At 41.1% G+C, this 19,267-nt stretch overlaps 1 protein-coding gene across 1 annotated transcript in view; it reads right to left on the bottom strand.

Moving 5' to 3' along the window:
* Nucleotides 1-3,741: 3,741 nt before the first annotated feature.
* The window catches only part of ELP3 (elongator acetyltransferase complex subunit 3), a 150,192-nt gene continuing 134,666 nt past the window's right edge, over nt 3,742-19,267 (bottom strand). The window contains exon 12 of the mRNA XM_006884929.1: nt 3,742-3,821. Within this exon, the coding sequence (XP_006884991.1) occupies nt 3,742-3,821 (80 nt within the window). The remainder of the gene's footprint in view (nt 3,822-19,267) is intronic.

Raw genomic sequence — 19,267 nt, 5'->3', positions numbered from 1 at the left:
TACAGCAGTTCAAATTCACCAGCTGCTCCACAGGAGAAAGATGGACAATCTCCTGTGAAATTTGCTATCTCTGAAAACCCAGTGGTGGGTCAGCTATGGGTCAGTTCTGACCTCAATGATACTTAACAGCAATAGCCTTCCTTGAGAGAGCTTTCTAAGGACTTTCATTGTCTGGAGGGTCAATGAGTGAGTCTTTGTGTGACTCAAAACAGAGAACAACTAGAGCCTAGAAGCTCTCAGAATACCCAAGATACTGTTCTTTTGAAAAAGGGCTTCTAGCAAAAACTCAGGACGCTAGCAAAAAAAATTGAGTCTATCGTCAGTGGATAAAGATCACAGTGAAACAACCAAAAAAATCCAAACTCATTGAATCAATTCAGAGTCACAGTGACCCTACCAGACAAGGCAGAATTGTCCCCACAGGGTAAGTTCACAAAAGCAGACACGGCCACTTCTTTGTCCCATGGGGAACCTGGGGTGAGTTCGAACTGCTGATTTTTCAGTTGGCAGCACTGCACCAGGGCTCCTTCTCTCTTGGAAAACACTGCACTTGTGGGTATTAATGATAATAGCCATTTTATCTATAGCATTTTCTATGTCATCCAGGCCCTGATACTGTGGAAACCTTGCTGTCATCTAGTTGATTCAGACTCAGCATCTTCAACTACTCGACAAGGCAGGTTCTCTGGCCATTTATTTCCATTTTATAGCTGAGGAAACTGCAGAGGTAAGGAGTTCCGCTGTCAAAGGCTGAACATTCAGAGCAAAACAATTCTATTTGAGTAGGCACATGTGCATACAGTCTATGGCACAGTGTCCATGGTTCTCAAGCATGGCTGCATTTGATCTTCACCATGACACCGAGACCGGTACTTCTCTCCTCTTACCAGCGGGGAATTGGAAGCTAAAAAGGCTGGGGATTTGCACAGAGTGTCACAGTGGAAGAGCTAAATCCCAGGATCAGAACCCAGATGTTAAGCTCTTTGCAAAAATTCTAGGGTTCTTGGATGATAATCTTAAAAAAAAAAAAAAAAGAGAATCTGTTGACAAAGAAAACTTGGAATTTGAAAGATGTTTTCATCGAATAAGGCGTTGGCTCTTAAGTTTTGTTTCTTAGCTTTGTTTTCTTGGGTAGTATAAAAGTGGTCTATTCATTCTCTAATTTGGAAAAAAAAAATGAACTCCATGTGGTGATAATGCATTTTAAACATATCTAATTTGAATTTTTTTTTGGTACTCTTGAGCGATTTAGTAAAAGTTGAACTAAAAAGACAGCTATTTGACAGTGCTTGCAGGGGTTGCAAAGGATTTATTCTCTAGAGATCAAACACCACACGTGAGAGCTTTAAAGCTTTCATGCCACAGCTGGTGGGACCATGCCCAACTGATCTTCACTATTTTCCCTGGGAGGTAAGGCCTGCCAGGTGGTGGAAGCACCAAACATCACAGACCCTGGGAAAAGCCCTTGGCAATCACAAGAGAGAATATGTCTCTGCTGAAGCTGAAGCTTCTAGTAGCCGAAAAGCTTAAGGAGCTCTGACACTCAGTGAAGCTTTGTGACTTCTGCAGCTTTGCACGAGCCTATGAGAGAATGAAACTCCAAGCAACGATGAGGCCCAACTAGATGTGAAGATCTGTACTCAATGATGATGGATGACCATTTATAAGTTTGTAAATTCTTGGGTAACTTTAAAATCTTCCTCTAAATTATCATCTTGGAAGAAGTGCAACCTGCGTGCTCCTGAGAGGGTGGGATCAGAGGCTGTGTCTCACCCACTTTGCGTATGTTGTCTGGAGGGGCCAGTCCTTGAAGAGGACATCAACCTGGGAGGAGAGGAAGACCCTCACGGAGATGGACTGACGTAGGGATGAATCGATGGACTTGAGCACAGTGGATTGTGAGGAAGGCAGAGGGCCAGGCAAGGTTTTGATCTGTTGTGTACGGGGCTGCTATGAATGTGAGTCAATTGAAGGTAGTCAAGAAATCATTATCATTCAAGCATCACCTTTTCAAAGATGATTTGGTAAATCGTCATCTTTTCAAATAAGCCCTTCATGTGAGTGACCTCTTCCTTGTACATTACATATTTTCATCCATTAGGTGCGTGGATGAACGAGAAAATGGGGGCTCAGAGACACGGTGCCAGCCAGGACCACACAGCAGGTGGGATGTGAGTCCCAAACAGTGTTCTATAACCAAACACACACTCCCTTCAGTCACCAGTGCAGTGTTAAAGTAATAGTTTCACTCTCCCATGGAAGAAAATGTATGATGGAGAAGTGGCCAAATTTTCTAAACTACATCCACAAGCAGTCTTTGTGGTTCCCAGGGAGGGCAGTTCCATTTACCATGTAACAGTTAATGAAATGGCAAAGAGCACTAAAGAGGAAATAAACAGTGTCATAGTTCAGAGACTCAAACCTGTACACTGATGGCAAATGTCACTGCATATAGAGGAAGCAGGGAAAAACCCTCATATGATCCTCTTTGTATGCTGGAGACTGAACTTTTTATTTTTCAATCCTTTTAGGAAAATCAATTCCATTTAATAAACCTCTGCACCACAGAAGCAACGAGGCCCCAGATTAAGTCGTGACCTTAAGAACAGACCCTCTCCTGACTGAGGGTCCTTTGTAGACCACCTCACAGTTTCACAGCATGTTCCATAAAACGAACCCTTGAAAAGGCCAACTGTTTTCCTATCAGAATTGTGCCTGTTTCCCCTTTATTTAAAAAAAAAAATTCACAGGAGCAGAGTACTTACCTTTATCCATTTAAAAACAAACCAAAAGCCGTCTGAGAGAATGAAATGCAGGGAGAGCTGTGGAAGGAAACCCTGACGTGGCACCACACAGCCTCAGACACTCGTGTGTCAGCTCTGCCAGCCCAGGACACACAAAGGGAGCGAAGGCGGCCCCTGGCACCCCACCCACCGCCTACGCTGTTTTGCCCTTGTCAGGTGTGTGGGAAGCAGAGACAATAAAAATGGTTTTTTTACATAAAAAAGTGTGAAACAAAGGATGTCTGTAATGGCTTGTCATCGATGTCAGGCTCCCTAATGGGAAGGGCCTGGCGGAGGCTGCAATCAAGCTTAACACACAAACCCAAAGCTTCAGTTCCTCTCCCCCTGCAGCCTGACGCTGAAACTTCAAAACAACGGCACAGTCACCAGGGTGACTGCCAGTAAAACAAAAGCTGGCTGTCTGAACTTGTGCTCAGTCGTACGTGGTTGTGCTCTAAGGCAAACATTAACCTGACGGTTCTCCTGTGCTGCCGGCCCACTTCCCTTCAGTTCAGAATGCACCTGATGTTGGCACAGAACCAGGCGGTGGTCACCTCAGTGACAAGAACACACCGACAACTCCCACGTTCTTCAAATCACTTCTTTTATTCTATGAATTATGGTGTACATATGAGTTGATTTACTGACTTTTGCCGCTGTGCTGGAGTCAAAAGTCAGACACCGGCAGGCTTCGAGTATATTACAATAACTTGATAAATAATGTCTCAGGAAAGGAAGTGACTTCTTGAGAAGAGGTGGAAGAGGGTGGCGCAGAGGCCTGGTCAGCAGATGTCCACCTGCCCAGGAAAGCAGAAATCTCGTCTCTGCATCTGCAGAATGCCGGCCCCACTCTTGCAGGGGACAGGGTCAGATGCAGCCTCTCCACCAGGTCCTGAAGGAATCCTGAACCTCTATTATCTGCACAAGGATAACTGCGCACAGGGGACCAGAGTGGCCATTAATTTATCAGCGTTTTCACCATGTATGGTCCGTGTAACCTGTAGCCAATCTTTCTGTAGTAATTCCTGGTGCCGACCCCTGTGAAGAAGCAGAAAAACAAAAGTTAAAAGGAGTGTCTAAGCATCGTAACTTTAGCAACTCTCCAAAGTCTCCAACTTCCGTAACAGCCTTACACACATACACAGCCTTCACCCCCTCTGAGTCACAGACCAAATTCCATTTCAGATAGAATCACATTTTAATAAGTTTGGGAAATTCTATTACTTCAAACTCAAGCCGTATTAAAGTGGAGAAACTGCTGTATGGAGAGAAATAAATTTCTTTTCTTGAGTTCTAACATAAACTCAGGGTATTTGACACACAGATTTAGAGAGGATGGCAAAATGTGCATGCTATGCATTTCCAAGCCCGGAAATTTACAATCGTGTTGGCACCGTGAAGGACTGCTTCTGATATTACAGGTGAATGGAAAAAGACCTGGACTTAATGTGGGACATGCCAACACTCCAGCTGAAGCCACACAATAAAGTGATTTCCCACAAGTTTGAAAGAGAAAAGAAGTACAGGAAAATGCGTTTAGACAGCTGCTAGCATCAAAGATGTGTGGAACGGAAAGGAACCTGCGCTCTCGAGTCACTGTTTCAGCAAAATATCACCAAGCTCATTAAATTAATGCTACTTCATTGGAGGAAGACTCATTCACCACCTGCATTATCCAGGTGACAGAACACGGCTTGCAGAAAGTGAAGAGAACCTGAAACGCTTCCTTGCCTTCAGTATAGACTGTGTCCCACTATCAAGAAAACACAAATCCTCACGACCAGACCATCTGATAGATGCAGAAAAAAAGTGAAGTTGTCAATGATTTCCTTTTCCTTCGATCTACATTCAATATCCTTGGTAGTGGCAGACAAGAAATCAAAAGATGTGCTGCCCGGGGAACTGCGCTGTAGAGGACTTCTCTAGAGTGCTACAGAACAAGGATGCCAGTTTAATGATGAACGTGTGCCACATCCAAGCCATGGCTTTTCCCAATGGCTTCCTATGCATCTGGAAGTGGGGCAATGAATAAATAAAAAGGAAGAAGAGTTGCTGCCTTTGATCTGTGATGTTGGAGAAGAGTACTGGATATCCCACAGACTGCCAAAAGAACAAACAAGTCTGTCGTGAAGGACATATAACCAAAGTGCTCTTCAGACAAGGATGGGGAAACTCCATCTCACATCCTTCAGGCTTGTTGTTGGGAGAGAACAGTCCTTGGAGAGAGACATGATGTTGTGAAAGGGGGAGAGTCAGAGAAAGAAAGAGCCTCGACAAGACAGACTGACATGGTGACTAACAATGGCTTGAGTGTATCAGAGATCATGGGAACGGAGCAGGATAGCATAAGGTTCAGATGTGTTCACTGGGTTGCTGTGAGTCATATTTGACTCGATGGCACCTAACAACAACAAAATCAAATACATCTGATTCTGGCTTGTGGAGACCCTGCTTCTGAGGCTGTAAATCTTTATGGGAGGAGACTATCCATAGAAGGAGGCTGACCATCTTTCTCTGGAGCAGCTGGTGGACTCAAACCACTGACCTCTGATTAGCAGCCTGACATAAAACACACTGTCCCACCAGGGTTGATCTCCCTCACCCACTAAAAGGGACCTGATCCAAAACTGGGTGAAGGGCTTTGAATAAACATTTCCCCAAAGAAGATATAAAATGGGCAATAGGCACATGAAAAGTTGCTCAATATCATTACTCAAGCGCACTACTTTCTGGTGGAATCAAGTCACAGCTTCCCCGAGCCCCTAAGCAGGTTTCTGGAGGCTGTAAACCGCCTGGAGGACACTCTGCCCAATTGGCTCCCCAGGGGCTGATGGTGGGTTCGAAGTGCCAGGAAAATGCAAACAACTTGGGTTAGCAGAGCAATCGCCTATGGATTCCACTACCAGATCAAAACCACAGTGAGGGGTCACCTCAATGCCACTAGAAAGATTATGATTAAAAAAAAAAACTCACAGAAAGTAATAGGTATGATTTGTGAGGATATGGGGAAAATGAATCCTCATCCACTGCAGTTTGGAAATTCTTTAAAAAAGTTAGATCTAGAAGGCTATGACCCAGCAACCTAAAACCTAGGTTACATACTCAAAAAGTGAAAACAGTCAGGCAAGTAGAAACCTGTACCCCACGTCCATAGCAGCACTATTCACAATAGCCAAAAGCTAGAAACAATGGAAATGTCCACTAAAAGGTGAGTGGATCAACAAAATACAACATAAACATAGAATGTACAATTACTCAGTCACAAAGAGAAATGTTCTGATGAATGTCATCACTTACTGGAAATGGCTCAGCACATGGCTGGGTGCAACCATGCAAATGTGAGGTGTTTGTGGTCCAATCAACGGGATGGGGCAGCTTGCTAATAATGTAAAATGTCACTCTGGGTGGGGCCACCGAAATAAGATGTGTAGGGACTGGGCAGAAAAGAGAATCTCAATACTATTTAAAAAAAAAAGGGAAACTAGATCTTCAACAAATAGTGCTGGCAAAACTGGACATCTGCCTGTAAAAAATGGAAACAGGATCCACAACGCACACGACACACACACACACACACACCCACACCCCACCTCAAGGTGGGTCAGAGACCTAGAGGCAAAGCCCCAAACCATAAAGACCCTAACAGACAAAATGAGAACTTAGAAGGCCTAGCCTATGGCACAAGTAGGCTTGCAAATACAACGAGAAATGCACAATCAGGAGAGGATAAAATCGATGAATGGAGCCTTCTAAAATTAAATCCCTCTGTGTATCAAAAACTTTTTCCAATAGGATGAAAAAAAAAAAGATTAGAAAAAAAATTTGGCAATGCTATCTCAGACAAGGGTTTCATAATGAAAGTTTACAGAATACTACAGAGATTCTACACGAAAAAGACTGACAACTCTGTTGTAGAATGGGCAAATGATATGGAAAGACTTCTCACAAAGGAAGACATTCAAATGGCCAATAGATACATGAAAAAAAATGCTCTAAACCACTAGCAGTCAGAGAGATGTAAAAAATAAAAAGAGAGATTCCATCTCACATAAGTAACAGTAGGAAAGTTTAACAGGACAGCAAGCAATACATATTGGAGATGATGTGGAGAGACTGGAACTCTCATACCTCACTGGTGGAACGATAAAATGGTACGACCACACCACAAGACAGTCTGGCGTTATGTCAAAAAGCTGAACATAGAAATCCCATATGACTCAGCTATTCTATCGCTAGGAATAAACCCAACGAAATGAGAACTGAGACACGAATGAAAATATGTGCACCTAGAGGAAGTATGTTCCTAGCAGTGCTATTCACAAGAGCATGAAAATGGGAAACACCAAAATTCCCATCAACAAACAAATGGACTGAAATATCATGGTACATTCACAAAATGGAATACTATGCAGCACTAAGGAACAATGGTTTAATAAAATACTGTGTAACATGGGAGAGGCTGGAGAGCATTATGCTCAGTGAATTAACTCAGTCTCGTTAGGACAAATACTTTGTAAGTCCTTTGTTGTAAAAATAGAAGGATAACCAGTAAGATGTGTATAAATATCCAGAAGGGGAAGAGAAAAAGGAAAAGGGGCAAAAAAGGGGAAGTCTGGAAATCACTAGGATAGTTGGGTTTAGTGGGCAGATGGTGAAGGAATAGGAAAGATTCAATGCATACTCAAAAAGAGGGAGTAATAAGCATAGATCAACAGTAATTAAAGTACAATGTGTATGATGAATGAGTGTATGAAACAATGCAAATGAAAGACTGTATAAAACAATGTACATGAATGAAAATACAATGTAAATACAAATTTAAAAAAATGTTAAATAAAAAAGGAGAGAAACTAAAGAGTGCAGCACATTCTTTGAACGGTAGGTTTCTGCATGAACTAGAGACAGACAGTGCATGATGGTAATGGTGGCAGGGACTCAGAGGTCAGTGAAAGATGGGCGTGTGGGCTCCCAGCCCAGAGAGGTGGCTCTGTCTCTCAACCCACAAAGATAGAACATCTTCAGGCTTCCTGGAACCAGAGGGGTGGCAACTAATTGAAAGAGCTAAAGAAGCTTTACAACACTGAACTGAGCAGGTTAGGGGCCAAGGCCAAGAGGCTGAGAGAGAGGTCTGTCTGTGAGCACACACCAGAGAAGAGGCTTGTCCCAACTATACTGAATCCTTAGTGTTCTAATTTGTAACCTGTTTATTTCCTAAGAAACCTCGTAATTGTGAGTATTGCCTGTGGATTTTGTGTGGCCATTACAATAAATTATCAAGTCCAGGACAATTAACGAGTACACTGGGAAGGATGACAGGTATCAGAATTGTTAAAAGCTGTGAAGTGTGGGGGACATCTGACCTTTCCTAATTCACTTTGTGATGTTAATGGGGAATTCCCCCCTTTACCCCTTTGGGGTAATGAGGGTAGGAATGTCAGAGACAGTGAGATTGGCACAGGACAGAGCAGGGCTTAGGGCTGTTGCACATAGGGTCGCTATGAGTCGCAGGTGACTCGACAGCACATAGCAACAACAAACCCCTCAAGTTAGCCTGATCTATACTGCCTCCCCTGTGTCAGCCACACAGGGTTGATTTTTTTTACAATAAATTTTATCCCCCTCCCCCCGTTTTTAATATTGTGAGTTTAATGCAAGTTTACAGAGGTTTACAGAGAGGTTGCGTCTTCATTATTGTTGCACATTTTCCTCCCTTGTCCCTTCTACAGTCCACTTTGCAGTGCACTTCTTTTCCAGATTTTTAATTGTCATACATGTAATGCCCAATCATACATCATTCCTTTCAGTCCTTCCTTCATCTGTTCCAATACAGTGTTCATTATCTATCCACTCTTTCCCTGCTCTCCCTCCCCATGTGTCAGTCCTATTTATAATAGCAGCATTGTGCCATATTTGTCCTTCTGTAACTGAGATATTTCACTCATCATACATCTTCCAGGCTCACATATGTTGTGCTGTGTTTGATAAAGTCATTTTTTTTCAATACTGCGTAATTTTCTGTTGTGTGAATGTACCAGTTTCCTATCCGTTCGTTTGTTCATGGGCAACTGGGCTGTTTCCAATCCTTTGCTATTGTGAATAACAGCAATAAACATGGGTGTGTATACCTCTGTTTGAGTTGTGGCTCTGGTTTCTTTAGAGTACATTCCCAGTAGTGGGATAGCTGGGTCAGATGGTATTTCTATTTCCAAGTTTTTGAGAAAGCACCAGACGACCTTGCATGTGACTGTATCATTGTACATTCCCACCAGCAGTGAATAAGAGTTCTAATCTTTCCCCAACCTCATCAGCACTTGCTGTCTGCTGGCCTGGCAAACTTTGCTATTGTTGCTGGGATGAGATAACAGCTCACAGCTGTTTTGGTTTGCATCTCTCTGGTAGCTAGAAATTTTGAACACTTGTTCATGTATTTGTTAGCCATCTGAATGTCTTCTTTGGTGAATTATCCATTCATATCTTGTGAGTGGGTTGTTTACCTTTTTATTGTTAAGGTACTAGAGTACTCTATAAATTTTAGGTATAAGGCCTTTATCAGGTATGTCACTGCCAAATATTTTTTCCAGTCTATGGGCTTCCTTTTTACCCTTTTGGAGAAGCAAAGCAGCAGGATATAAGATCAACATACAAAAATCAGCCGGATTTCACTATAATAACAAAGAGAACATAGAAAAGGCGCCAAGAAAAACAGTATCAATTACAATAAGTAATTACAAGATTAAAAACTTGGGAATAAAATGTAACTAGAGACACAATGACCTATGCAAAGAAAATTTTAAAACATTACCACAAGACATAAAAAGAGACCTGGAGAAATGGAAGAATATATCATGCTCATAGATGTTGTTATGTGCCGTCAAGTGGCTATGACTCAAAGCAACTCTAAGTACAACAGCTAGGAACCCTGCCCTATCCTGAGCCAATCTCACTGTCCCTCATACACCTGTCCCCATTTCCCTAGTTACGGTGTCAATCCATCTCATCCAAGGTCTTCCCTTCACCCTTTCAAGCATGATGTCCTTCTCCAAGGACCTGTCTCTTCAGGCGACAAGTAAGATGGAGCTTAAAAATCCTTGTCTCCAAGGAGCAACTTGGTTTCACCCTCTCCAGGTGAGACCTCTCTATTTTCTTAGCAGTCCATGGTTTGCTCAATATCCTTCGCCAGCACCACAGCTTAAAGGCATCAATTCTTCTGTCATCCTTATTCATTATCTAGTTCTCTGATAAATAACAAGAAATTGCGAACAGCATAGCCTGGATCAGGTGCATCTTAGTCTCTAGACAGATATCTTTGCTCTTCAGAGGTCTCTGATAGCAGATTTTCCCAGAGCAATTGATCTTTTGATTTCCTGACTGCTAGTCCAAGAGTACAGATTGTGGAAACAAGCATGCTGAATTTAAATTATTAACAACTTCAATCTCATCTCCATTTATCATGATGATTCTGCCTGTTGGCCAGGTGATGAGCATCTGTGTGTTTGTGTTTTATGCTGAGCTTCACTCCATATTGAAGACTGCAGTCCTTGACCTCCTGCAGCAAATGCTTCAGGTCCTCCTCATTCTCAGCAAGGAAGGTTATATCATCTGCATAATGCAGGTTTTTGGATGAGTCTTCATCCAATTCTGATGCCACATTCTTCCTCATGAAGACCTACTTCCTGAATTATCTGTTCTGCATATAGACTGAAAAGGCATGGAAACAGACTGCATCTTCCTTGCTCTGTTCTGACAGCAGTCCAAGTATAGGTTTGGGATGAGCACAATCAAGTGTTCTGGGATTCCCATTCTTTTCTAGGTTAGCCGTCATTTGTTTGATCCATGCAGTCCCACGGATAGCAAGACTCAATATCGTGAAAATGACAATTCTACCAAAGGCAATCTCTAAGTTCATTGTAATCCCAATACAGATACAAATTCCATTCTTCAATGAGATGGAAAAAGCAATTCCCAATCTTGTCTGGTGTGGAAAGAGACCCCAAATAAGCAAAGCACTACTAAAAAAGAGAAATGAGGTAGGAGGCACTACACCCTCTGATTTTTAATCCTATCGTACAGCTGTGGTGGTCAAGATAGCACAGTACTGGTACCACAACAGACACACAGATCAATGGAATAGAACCTAGCTATCAACTCATCTATCTATGGTGAACAGATTTTTTTACCACGGGAGACAAAAGCAGTTCATTAGGGAAATGACAGCCTCTTAAACAAATGGTGCTGGCAAACTATATGCAGAAAACTTAAGTAAGACCCACACCTCATATCATACATAAAAACCAATGCAAGCTGGCTCAAAGATCTAGGAGTAAACCTAATGACTATAAAATTTATCAGGGAAAAGCTAGGAACAACTCTAGAAGTCCTAATCTATAGCATGAACAGACTTTCCAAGCATAGTGAGAAATCTACAACAAGGAGAGAATAAACCTTCTAAATAACAAATCCTGATGCACAACAAAAAACTTCTACAATGAACTTTGGAAACATTATACCGAATGGGAAGTCCATCATGAAAGGATAAATAATGTATGATTCTACTTATGTGCATTGATATGAAGCCTTTTAGTGGTTCCTCTTCCAAGGGCGGGAGAGAGAAGAGGGGGAACAATACTGCTTAGGACCACTAGTGTCTGTTAATGGTGCCAGAAGAATTTGGAAAGGACAGAGGAAAAGGCTATATAATAACATGATGAACATCATCAGTGTCACTGAACTGTCCAAAAATGTTGAACTAGCAACTCTTTCATTACATATATTTCATCACAGCTTAAAAAAAAAAATCCACCCCTGGAAAAGGCCTATATATTACTTGTGCTTGAGACTCACTAGTCTAAGTAACTCAACTCTTTCATTGCTGCTGGGTTAGAACCAACTCATAGAATGCCCATCTTTCTCCATTGCAGTATCTGGTGGACTCAAACCTTTGGGCCAGCAGGCCAACTTCTTGCTCACAAGGCCACCAGAGTTCCCTATTATAAGTAACACCTTTAAAATAAAACGTGACTTGAGCTGATAAGAGAAGGCAAGGCTTACCAGGGTAGAATCTAGTAGTGTTAACAGAATGAGCTCTGTTAGATGTGGGTCTGTGTCTTGAATCGTGCATTTCATAGGTCTGTGGTCTGGGCAGCAATTACTTACTTCCTGAGTCTCCACTATCATAAGGATGTTGAGGACAGAAAGGACAGTTTAAGAGATGTAGCTAGTTCAAAGCCTGGAGAAGGCTAAGCCTTCAGAGCACTGGCAGTTGCTCTGTTGGTATTATTTTAAAGCTGTTCACAATCTGGGAACTAACTGTTCATGTTTCCAGCTTCATCTCTTGCTGTTCTCTTAAATGCTAGGCTTACTTAGCCTTTGTGAGTTTCTCATTTTCCTAAGTTCCCTGAGTGTGTCAAAATTCTTCTAGCTCCTGCATATTGCTCACTGTTTCCTCTGCTTGAGACACCAAAGTCCATCCTCGGCCTCCTCTGCTTGGCCAACTGCTGGTCAGTCATTAGGTCCCAGGATAAATATTACTACCTCTGGAAAGCATCCTTGACCTCTCAACTCCTGGTTAGTCCACACATTCTTTATGACTCTGGAGCACAGTTCTCATATAATGAATTCTATTTCTCTCTCTCCCCCAGGATGTAAGCTCTATTTGTCTTGTTCATCACTGTGTTCAGTGATTAGTTCTGTGCCTAATTAGCATTGAATAAATAAATGAAACCAAAAGCATGAAGTTTTCATATGAAATCAAATAATTGTTGGCTTTTCAAATCTAACCTAATTTTTTAGCTCATACAATTACTGTTTATGGATAGGATTTTCTGCTGTGTTTGTTTCCTTCTTCCCTCGAAATTTTTATGTGTTGAGAAAATAGCATTGACAAGGGTCTCATAACTAAACTACAGAATACTACAGGGTCTCCATAAGAAAAAGGCTGGTAACTCACTTAAATGAGCAAAATACTCGTCTTCACAAATGAAGACATATGGATAGCCCACAAATATATGAAGAAATGTTCAAAATCAAATGAAAGAGATGCAAATCAAACCCACAATGAGATACCATCTCATCCAAGCAGCAGTGGCAAAGTTTAACAGGGCAGCAAGCAATAAATGTTGGAGAGGATGTGGAGAGACTGGAACTTTCATGCACTGCTGGTGGGATTGTAAAGTGGATACAAAAGGACAAATACTGCACAAGGTTGCTACTGTGACAACAGGAGGGTAAGGGGGGGCGGTAGGGAGACTAGAAATGTAGTGTGTGGACAAAGAACATTAGAAGGACCAAGACGGGAGGAGTGAGAAGAATGGAAATAAAGAAAACATGGCTATTATAATTAGCAAAAAGGAACACGTTCTACATAATTGTTGAAAGGGGGAAAGAGCGAAGGAAGTAGAAGAAGGAAGAGAACTCACTAGGACAACAGAGATTAGTCGAGGTAGAGGGTGATGAAACAGTTAAGGTGCAATGGGGACCTGAGGAGACAGGGAGATAAAAGTAACAGATCAATTGTAATTAATGATAGTGCTTGATGAGGCAGCACATATACTAAAACTGGAATGGTACAGAGAAGATTAGCATGGCCCCTACACAAGGATGACACACAATGGTAATTTATTATATAAAATACTAAGTTTAACAGGACAGGAAGCAATAAATGTTGGAGAGGATGTGGCAAGACAGGAACTCTTATACACTGTTGGTGGGATTGTAAAATGGTACAACCACTCTGGAAGGCAGTTTGGCGTTTACTCAGAAAGCTGAACACAGAAATTCCGTAAGACCCAGCTATTCCACTGCTTGGAATCTGCCCCAAGAAAATGAGAACTGAGGCACAAATGGAGACTCGTATATCAGTGTTCACAGCAGCATTATTCACCATCACAAGAACATGGAAACAGCGCAAATGCTCTACCACAATGGAGTGGACTGAGATATTAGGGTACATTCACACAATGCAATACTATGCAGCATGCAGGAACAATGATGTTATAGATCACTACTTAGGAGGGAACTGGAAAGCATTATGCTAAGTGAACTAACTCAGTCACATAAGGACAAATACTGCACAAGACCATTACTGTAGAATGTGAGGATCAGGGTAGGGGTGAAGGCAGAGGGGTGAGAATGGGTGGGAAGTGAGGTGGTAATCATTGGGTCACACAATTTGATGGGGAGGGGAGGGTTGAGTAAAGGAAATGGGAAAGATCTGGTGTGAAAAACAATGTATACACACTTTGTAATAAACCAGTAAAAATAAAAACTGTATTTTTAAAAAATGAAACAAAACCCTCCACAAAATACAGAAATGTGTATAAAACAAAATGGACATGAAACAATGTATATGAATAATTGTATAAAAGTGAATGATGATAGAAATAATTTTTTTAAAAAAGAAAAAAAAACTGAGGCTACCATGATGGCGGTAACAGAATCCTATCGTCTGCTCATAGATCACTAGATGATTTGCCTTTCAATTCAAAGTTTACTCATATTCCATCCTGTATAATTTTGCCGCCTTTTGTGGTGGTTTTTATGATCATTATTTCTGTTCGGTGTATGTGGGTTGGGGTAGAGCAAAGAAAAGACAGAAACATTAAGAACAAAAAATGGTGCCTCAGGCAGCAGCTCAGATCTGCTGACATATCTAGAAAGGGGAAATGGACTACAGCTCTTAAGAGGGGGGAACCTCTTCTTTTGTGTTGCCTCAAATTCTACAGACACAAGTGTATCTTGTAACCTAGCAATTACACCCCTGAGGGAAGAGAGAAATACTCACTTACACTCAACCAAAAACGTATGACAGACCAGATGGTGGTACACTCGCACGGTGGAATACTGCACTATAATGAGAAGGCGCTCTCGTCAGAAACATGAATGAATCTCAGAGACCTTTGTGTAGCAGAAACCAGGTATGAAAGATCCCATTTATACAAAGTTAAACAACAGGCAAAACTAATTTTATACTGAGAAAAGCCAGGATAATAGCTGGATTTGGAAGAGGGAACTAAGGCTAAGCTGGGGAACAAAGCAGCCCTGTAGGGATATTTAACCGTTCTGTAGCTTGGCAAGTTAATGAAACTGTACACTTAAAACTTCTGCACCTTATTCCAAGTATGTCATCTCTCAATTCAAACCAAACCAAACCAAACCAAACCAAACCAAACCACACCTTACAAAAAGAAAGGCATATCCATTTAACAGTTCAGTAGGTTTTCAGAGTTCCATCTGTGCCAAGAATCCAGTAAAATACGGCAAAAGCTGGATGAGAGGTCGTCAGTTAAGAAACTATTACCAAAGCAATAGTGCTGGCTCTGAAGTCATTCACTGATTGCGTTTCTACAGTCATCTACTGGTCAGAAACTCTTCTCTACCTTCCTTTTCCCCATTTTAAAATTCACATTACAACTGAATTATGTTCTGCCACATGATGGCATTCAGCAGAGGGAGAGGCTTTCAAAAACAAAGATGCAACCTTTGCTCATCTTTATTTTAACACCTACAGACCATGATGTCAGGGCAGGTGATACAGAAAGCCTCAATAGGGGCCAGCACACACTTACAAAACCCCAGTTTGCATCAGTTAAACCCCAGGTTTTTTCCCATTGCTAACCTCAGCACAAGCTCTTTTCCCTGCAATGATCAATTTATACTTGTGGCTTTCATATGATGGACTAATGTGCTTTCCTAATCTCTTTTGTTAAAGCATTTCACTAAGCTTTTAAGAAAAGTATATTAAGTCTCCCTTTGTGCCTCAGTTCTCATTTTCTCGGGGTATATTCCAAGCAGTGGAATAGCTGGGTCATATGGAATTTCTAGGTTCAACTTTCTGAGGAAACGCCAAACTGCCTTCAGAATGGTTGTACCATTTTACAATCCCACCAACAGTGTATAAGAGTTCCTATTTTTATCGAAGGCTGCACAGTGGACTGGACTTGGGGAGAGGGATTGTATAACAATGAAAAGAATTTTTCTTTTGCTTTTCAAAGAGAAGAACAAACTGAGGGGGAGGGGTGAGCAGGAAGAAAAGTGCAACAATGAATGAATGAATGGAAATGAAAAAAAAAAAACCCCTGAAAAAATTTAAAAGAATTTTTAAAATCTTTTAAGAAAAACACAAACAACAAACCAAAATAATAGCAATGTGGGAAATTTTGAGAAAGTTTCTTGGAAACAAATCCTGGGGAAAGGATTTAGACTAGCAAAGACCTTAAAAAAGGAAATAAAATTCATCAACCTATACACTATCGTTTCTTACTAGTGATACACCAAATGATGACAGTAGAAAGAAAGGCAGGCTAAAGACTGATGCCTACATTGCCAAACCACTGAGGAATTCAGGATAGAAATGTGGATTGCTGATAAGGGGGAAAAGACTGTGGAGAAGACAATCAGGAAACTAAAACAATGAAAGAGATAATATCACTTTAATATTCCAAGAGAGTGAATCCTTACAACCAGTCTGTCATAGTGAAGTCTGTACTTTAAAAATACATTAAGAAAAGCACTCAGGTCACATATTAATGGTCTCACTAGTTCATAATATTTATCGACTTATGCCAGCCCTACTTACCCATATCAAGCACAGTGATGTTGATTAGAGTTCTGTTTACAAATCACTCAGAATTTGCAATCTGTAATTGAAAGCTGCATATGTGTGGTGTGCATATTTCAAGAGCTCCTGAAAAGATTGAAATTCTATTTTGTCTTGGTCTTGTCTAACCTGTGGCTAGGGTGAATAGGAGTGTTAGGGTTTTGTTGTTTTGTTTTTTTTTTACTTTTTTAATATATATGTATTTTGTGTGTTTACCGTCAAATCGGGTCTGACTGGTACAGGAGGAGACTGCAACTCCTTCTCCAGCAGAGCATCTGGTGGATTTGAACTTTGTGCTTCTGGGATTGCAGTGCAGCTTCTTGCCACTAGGCCATCAGAGCTCCCTTGAGTGTTAGTTTTTTGACTGATCTACTTCACAGATCACTGTTGAAGGATTCTTCACGGTTTTGTTGGGGTTTGTTTTTTGTTTTGTTAATCTCCTTTGCTTTTAGAGGAATAAAAAAGGAAAAAGGGGGGAAAAAAGAGTTCCTATCTTGCCATATCCTCTCCAACATTTATTACTTACTGTCCTGTTAAACTCTGCCACTGCTACTGGGGTGAGATGGTATCTCACTGTGGTTTTGATTTGCATCTCTCACTGCCAGTGGTTTTGAGCATTTCTTCCTGTGTCTGTTGGCCATCTGAACATCTTCCTCTGTACACCAATGTTCACAGCAACATTATTCATTGTTGCAAGAACATGGAAACAGAACAGTTGTCCAACCACAATGGAATGGACTGAGAAATGATGGACCGGTCACATGATGGAATGCAGGAACAATGGATTTGTAAATCACTACCTAACTCAGAAGGGACTGGAAAGCATTATGTATGCTGAGTGAATGAACTCAGTCCCATAAGGACAAATACTGTATAAGACCATAATGGTAGAACATGAGGATCCAAAAGTGGGAGGGTGGGAGCAGACGGGTGAAGATGGGCAGGGGGTGTTAATCATAAGGTTGCACAATTTGATGGGTAGAAGGAGGGATGAGTTAAGGAAATGGAAAAGATCTGCTGTGAGAAACAATGTATATGAACTTTGTAAGTAAATCAGTATAAAATAAAAATTTTACTTAAATATTAAAAAGCCACAAACAAACAAGCAAAAAGAAATGTGTATTTAAAGGATCCTGAGTGGTGCACATGGTTACAATGTGCACTGTTGCAACATGAAATGTTGGCGGTTCCAGTCCATCCCAAGGGTCTCCGGAAGAAAGGCCTGCTGGTCTACTTCCAAAATTCAGCCACTGAACTCTACGGAGTACAGTTCTAATCTGACACACATGGCATCCACATAAGATGGTGCTGACTCCGGTGTGACTGGTTTGGTATGTTATTAAAGACCCTACAGTGTCAACAAAATAAAAGGTAAAATAGTCTGCTCTGATGCAAGTAGCTGTGTCAAATTTAGTGAATAATTAGCTGAGGTGGAGAGATAACATGCTTAGAAAAAGCCAGAGCATCAATTAACATGCACCATCCAGCTGACAGCTGTTTGTTGTGAGAGGCAATATTTCAGTGTACTGCTTCTGGTTCCCTACTCCAAGGATCTTCTCTTATATTGCCAAGCGGACTTTAAGCTGTGACCCTGACGTCAGATTTTGGGTTTCTGTTTGTTTTATAACAATGAAAACAGGAAGCTCTATGAGTGACACATGTTCTAAGAAATCAGAGGGCTTTTTTTGTGTTTTATAAAAGGCAATTACCTTTCTTATAAATTAACTACTAGTTTATTTATAAAATTCAATTACAAATTTGAACAAATTCTTTCAATTTCCTTCACCCCCGCCACCCATCAAATTGTACAAGCCCATGATTAATCCTCCCCTCCCCCTGCACATCCACAACCCTCTGCTTCCAACCTCCCCCACATTTCTTGGATCCTTATACTCATTCTACAGTAATTTTTTTATACAATATTCATCCTTATGGGACTGAGTTCGTTCACTCAGCACAATGCTCTCCAGTCCCTCCCAAGTTAGGTAATCATTTACGAAGTTATTGTTCCTGCACGCTGCATAGTATTTCACTGTGTGAATGTACCATCATTTCTCAAACCATTTGTTTGCGGTTGGACATTTGGGCTGTTTCCATGTTCTTGTGATGGTGAATAATGCTGCTATGAACACTGGTGTACAAATGTCCGTTTATGCCTGAGATTCAAGATGGTAAAATGACAATCCTACCAAAAGCAATCTACATGTTCAATGCAATCGCAATCCAGATACCATATTCATTTTTCAAGGATATTGAAAGGGAAATTGTCAAATTTATTTGGAGAGGGAAGAGATCCTGAACAAGCAAAACACTTCTGAGAAAAATGAGGTTGGAGGCATAGCACTTCCCAACCTCAAAACCTACTACACCACAGTAGTAATCGAAACAGCAATTACCTTTTTAGTAGTTGCAACTTATAGGCAAAAATCTCTATGGAAAGTCATAGCACAGAGTGGCCGGTGCTTAGGGTGACTTATGGCAACTTTATGTGCTGAATTTTATTCTCAGAAATTGAGACAACTCTCTCTTGAGGAAGGGTAGTTGACTTTTAGGATGTTTGAGAATGTTCTGTATTATTCTCTCAGGAACATCCTTTGCCAATTCAAAGGACAGGTAGCATTTTCTATTACTGGTCAGTTTACACTACTGGGCTCATGTGACGTTCAGTCATAGTATAGTAAGATGTCATTTTGGCAAGATTGTAACTGTCCTATGCATTTTGCTTCCTTTGTACTGGGGAAGAGCTTTAGAAAGTGTCTATGAGTGTCAATGTCCTCAAACTTAGGCTTAAGTTTCACTGGCTCTCTTCTCCACAAAGTTTCTTCTCAACTCTTATGAAAATGGAGTACTGTCTTTTCCAGAAGATAGGTGTGTGAAGATTATAGTGTTA

This window comes from Elephantulus edwardii, unplaced genomic scaffold (genome assembly GCF_000299155.1).
Source record: "Elephantulus edwardii isolate Elephantulus edwardi_28Jun2011 unplaced genomic scaffold, EleEdw1.0 scaffold00038, whole genome shotgun sequence".
Taxonomy (NCBI): Eukaryota; Metazoa; Chordata; class Mammalia; order Macroscelidea; family Macroscelididae; genus Elephantulus; species Elephantulus edwardii.
This window is presented reverse-complemented; position numbering and strand designations above follow the sequence as displayed.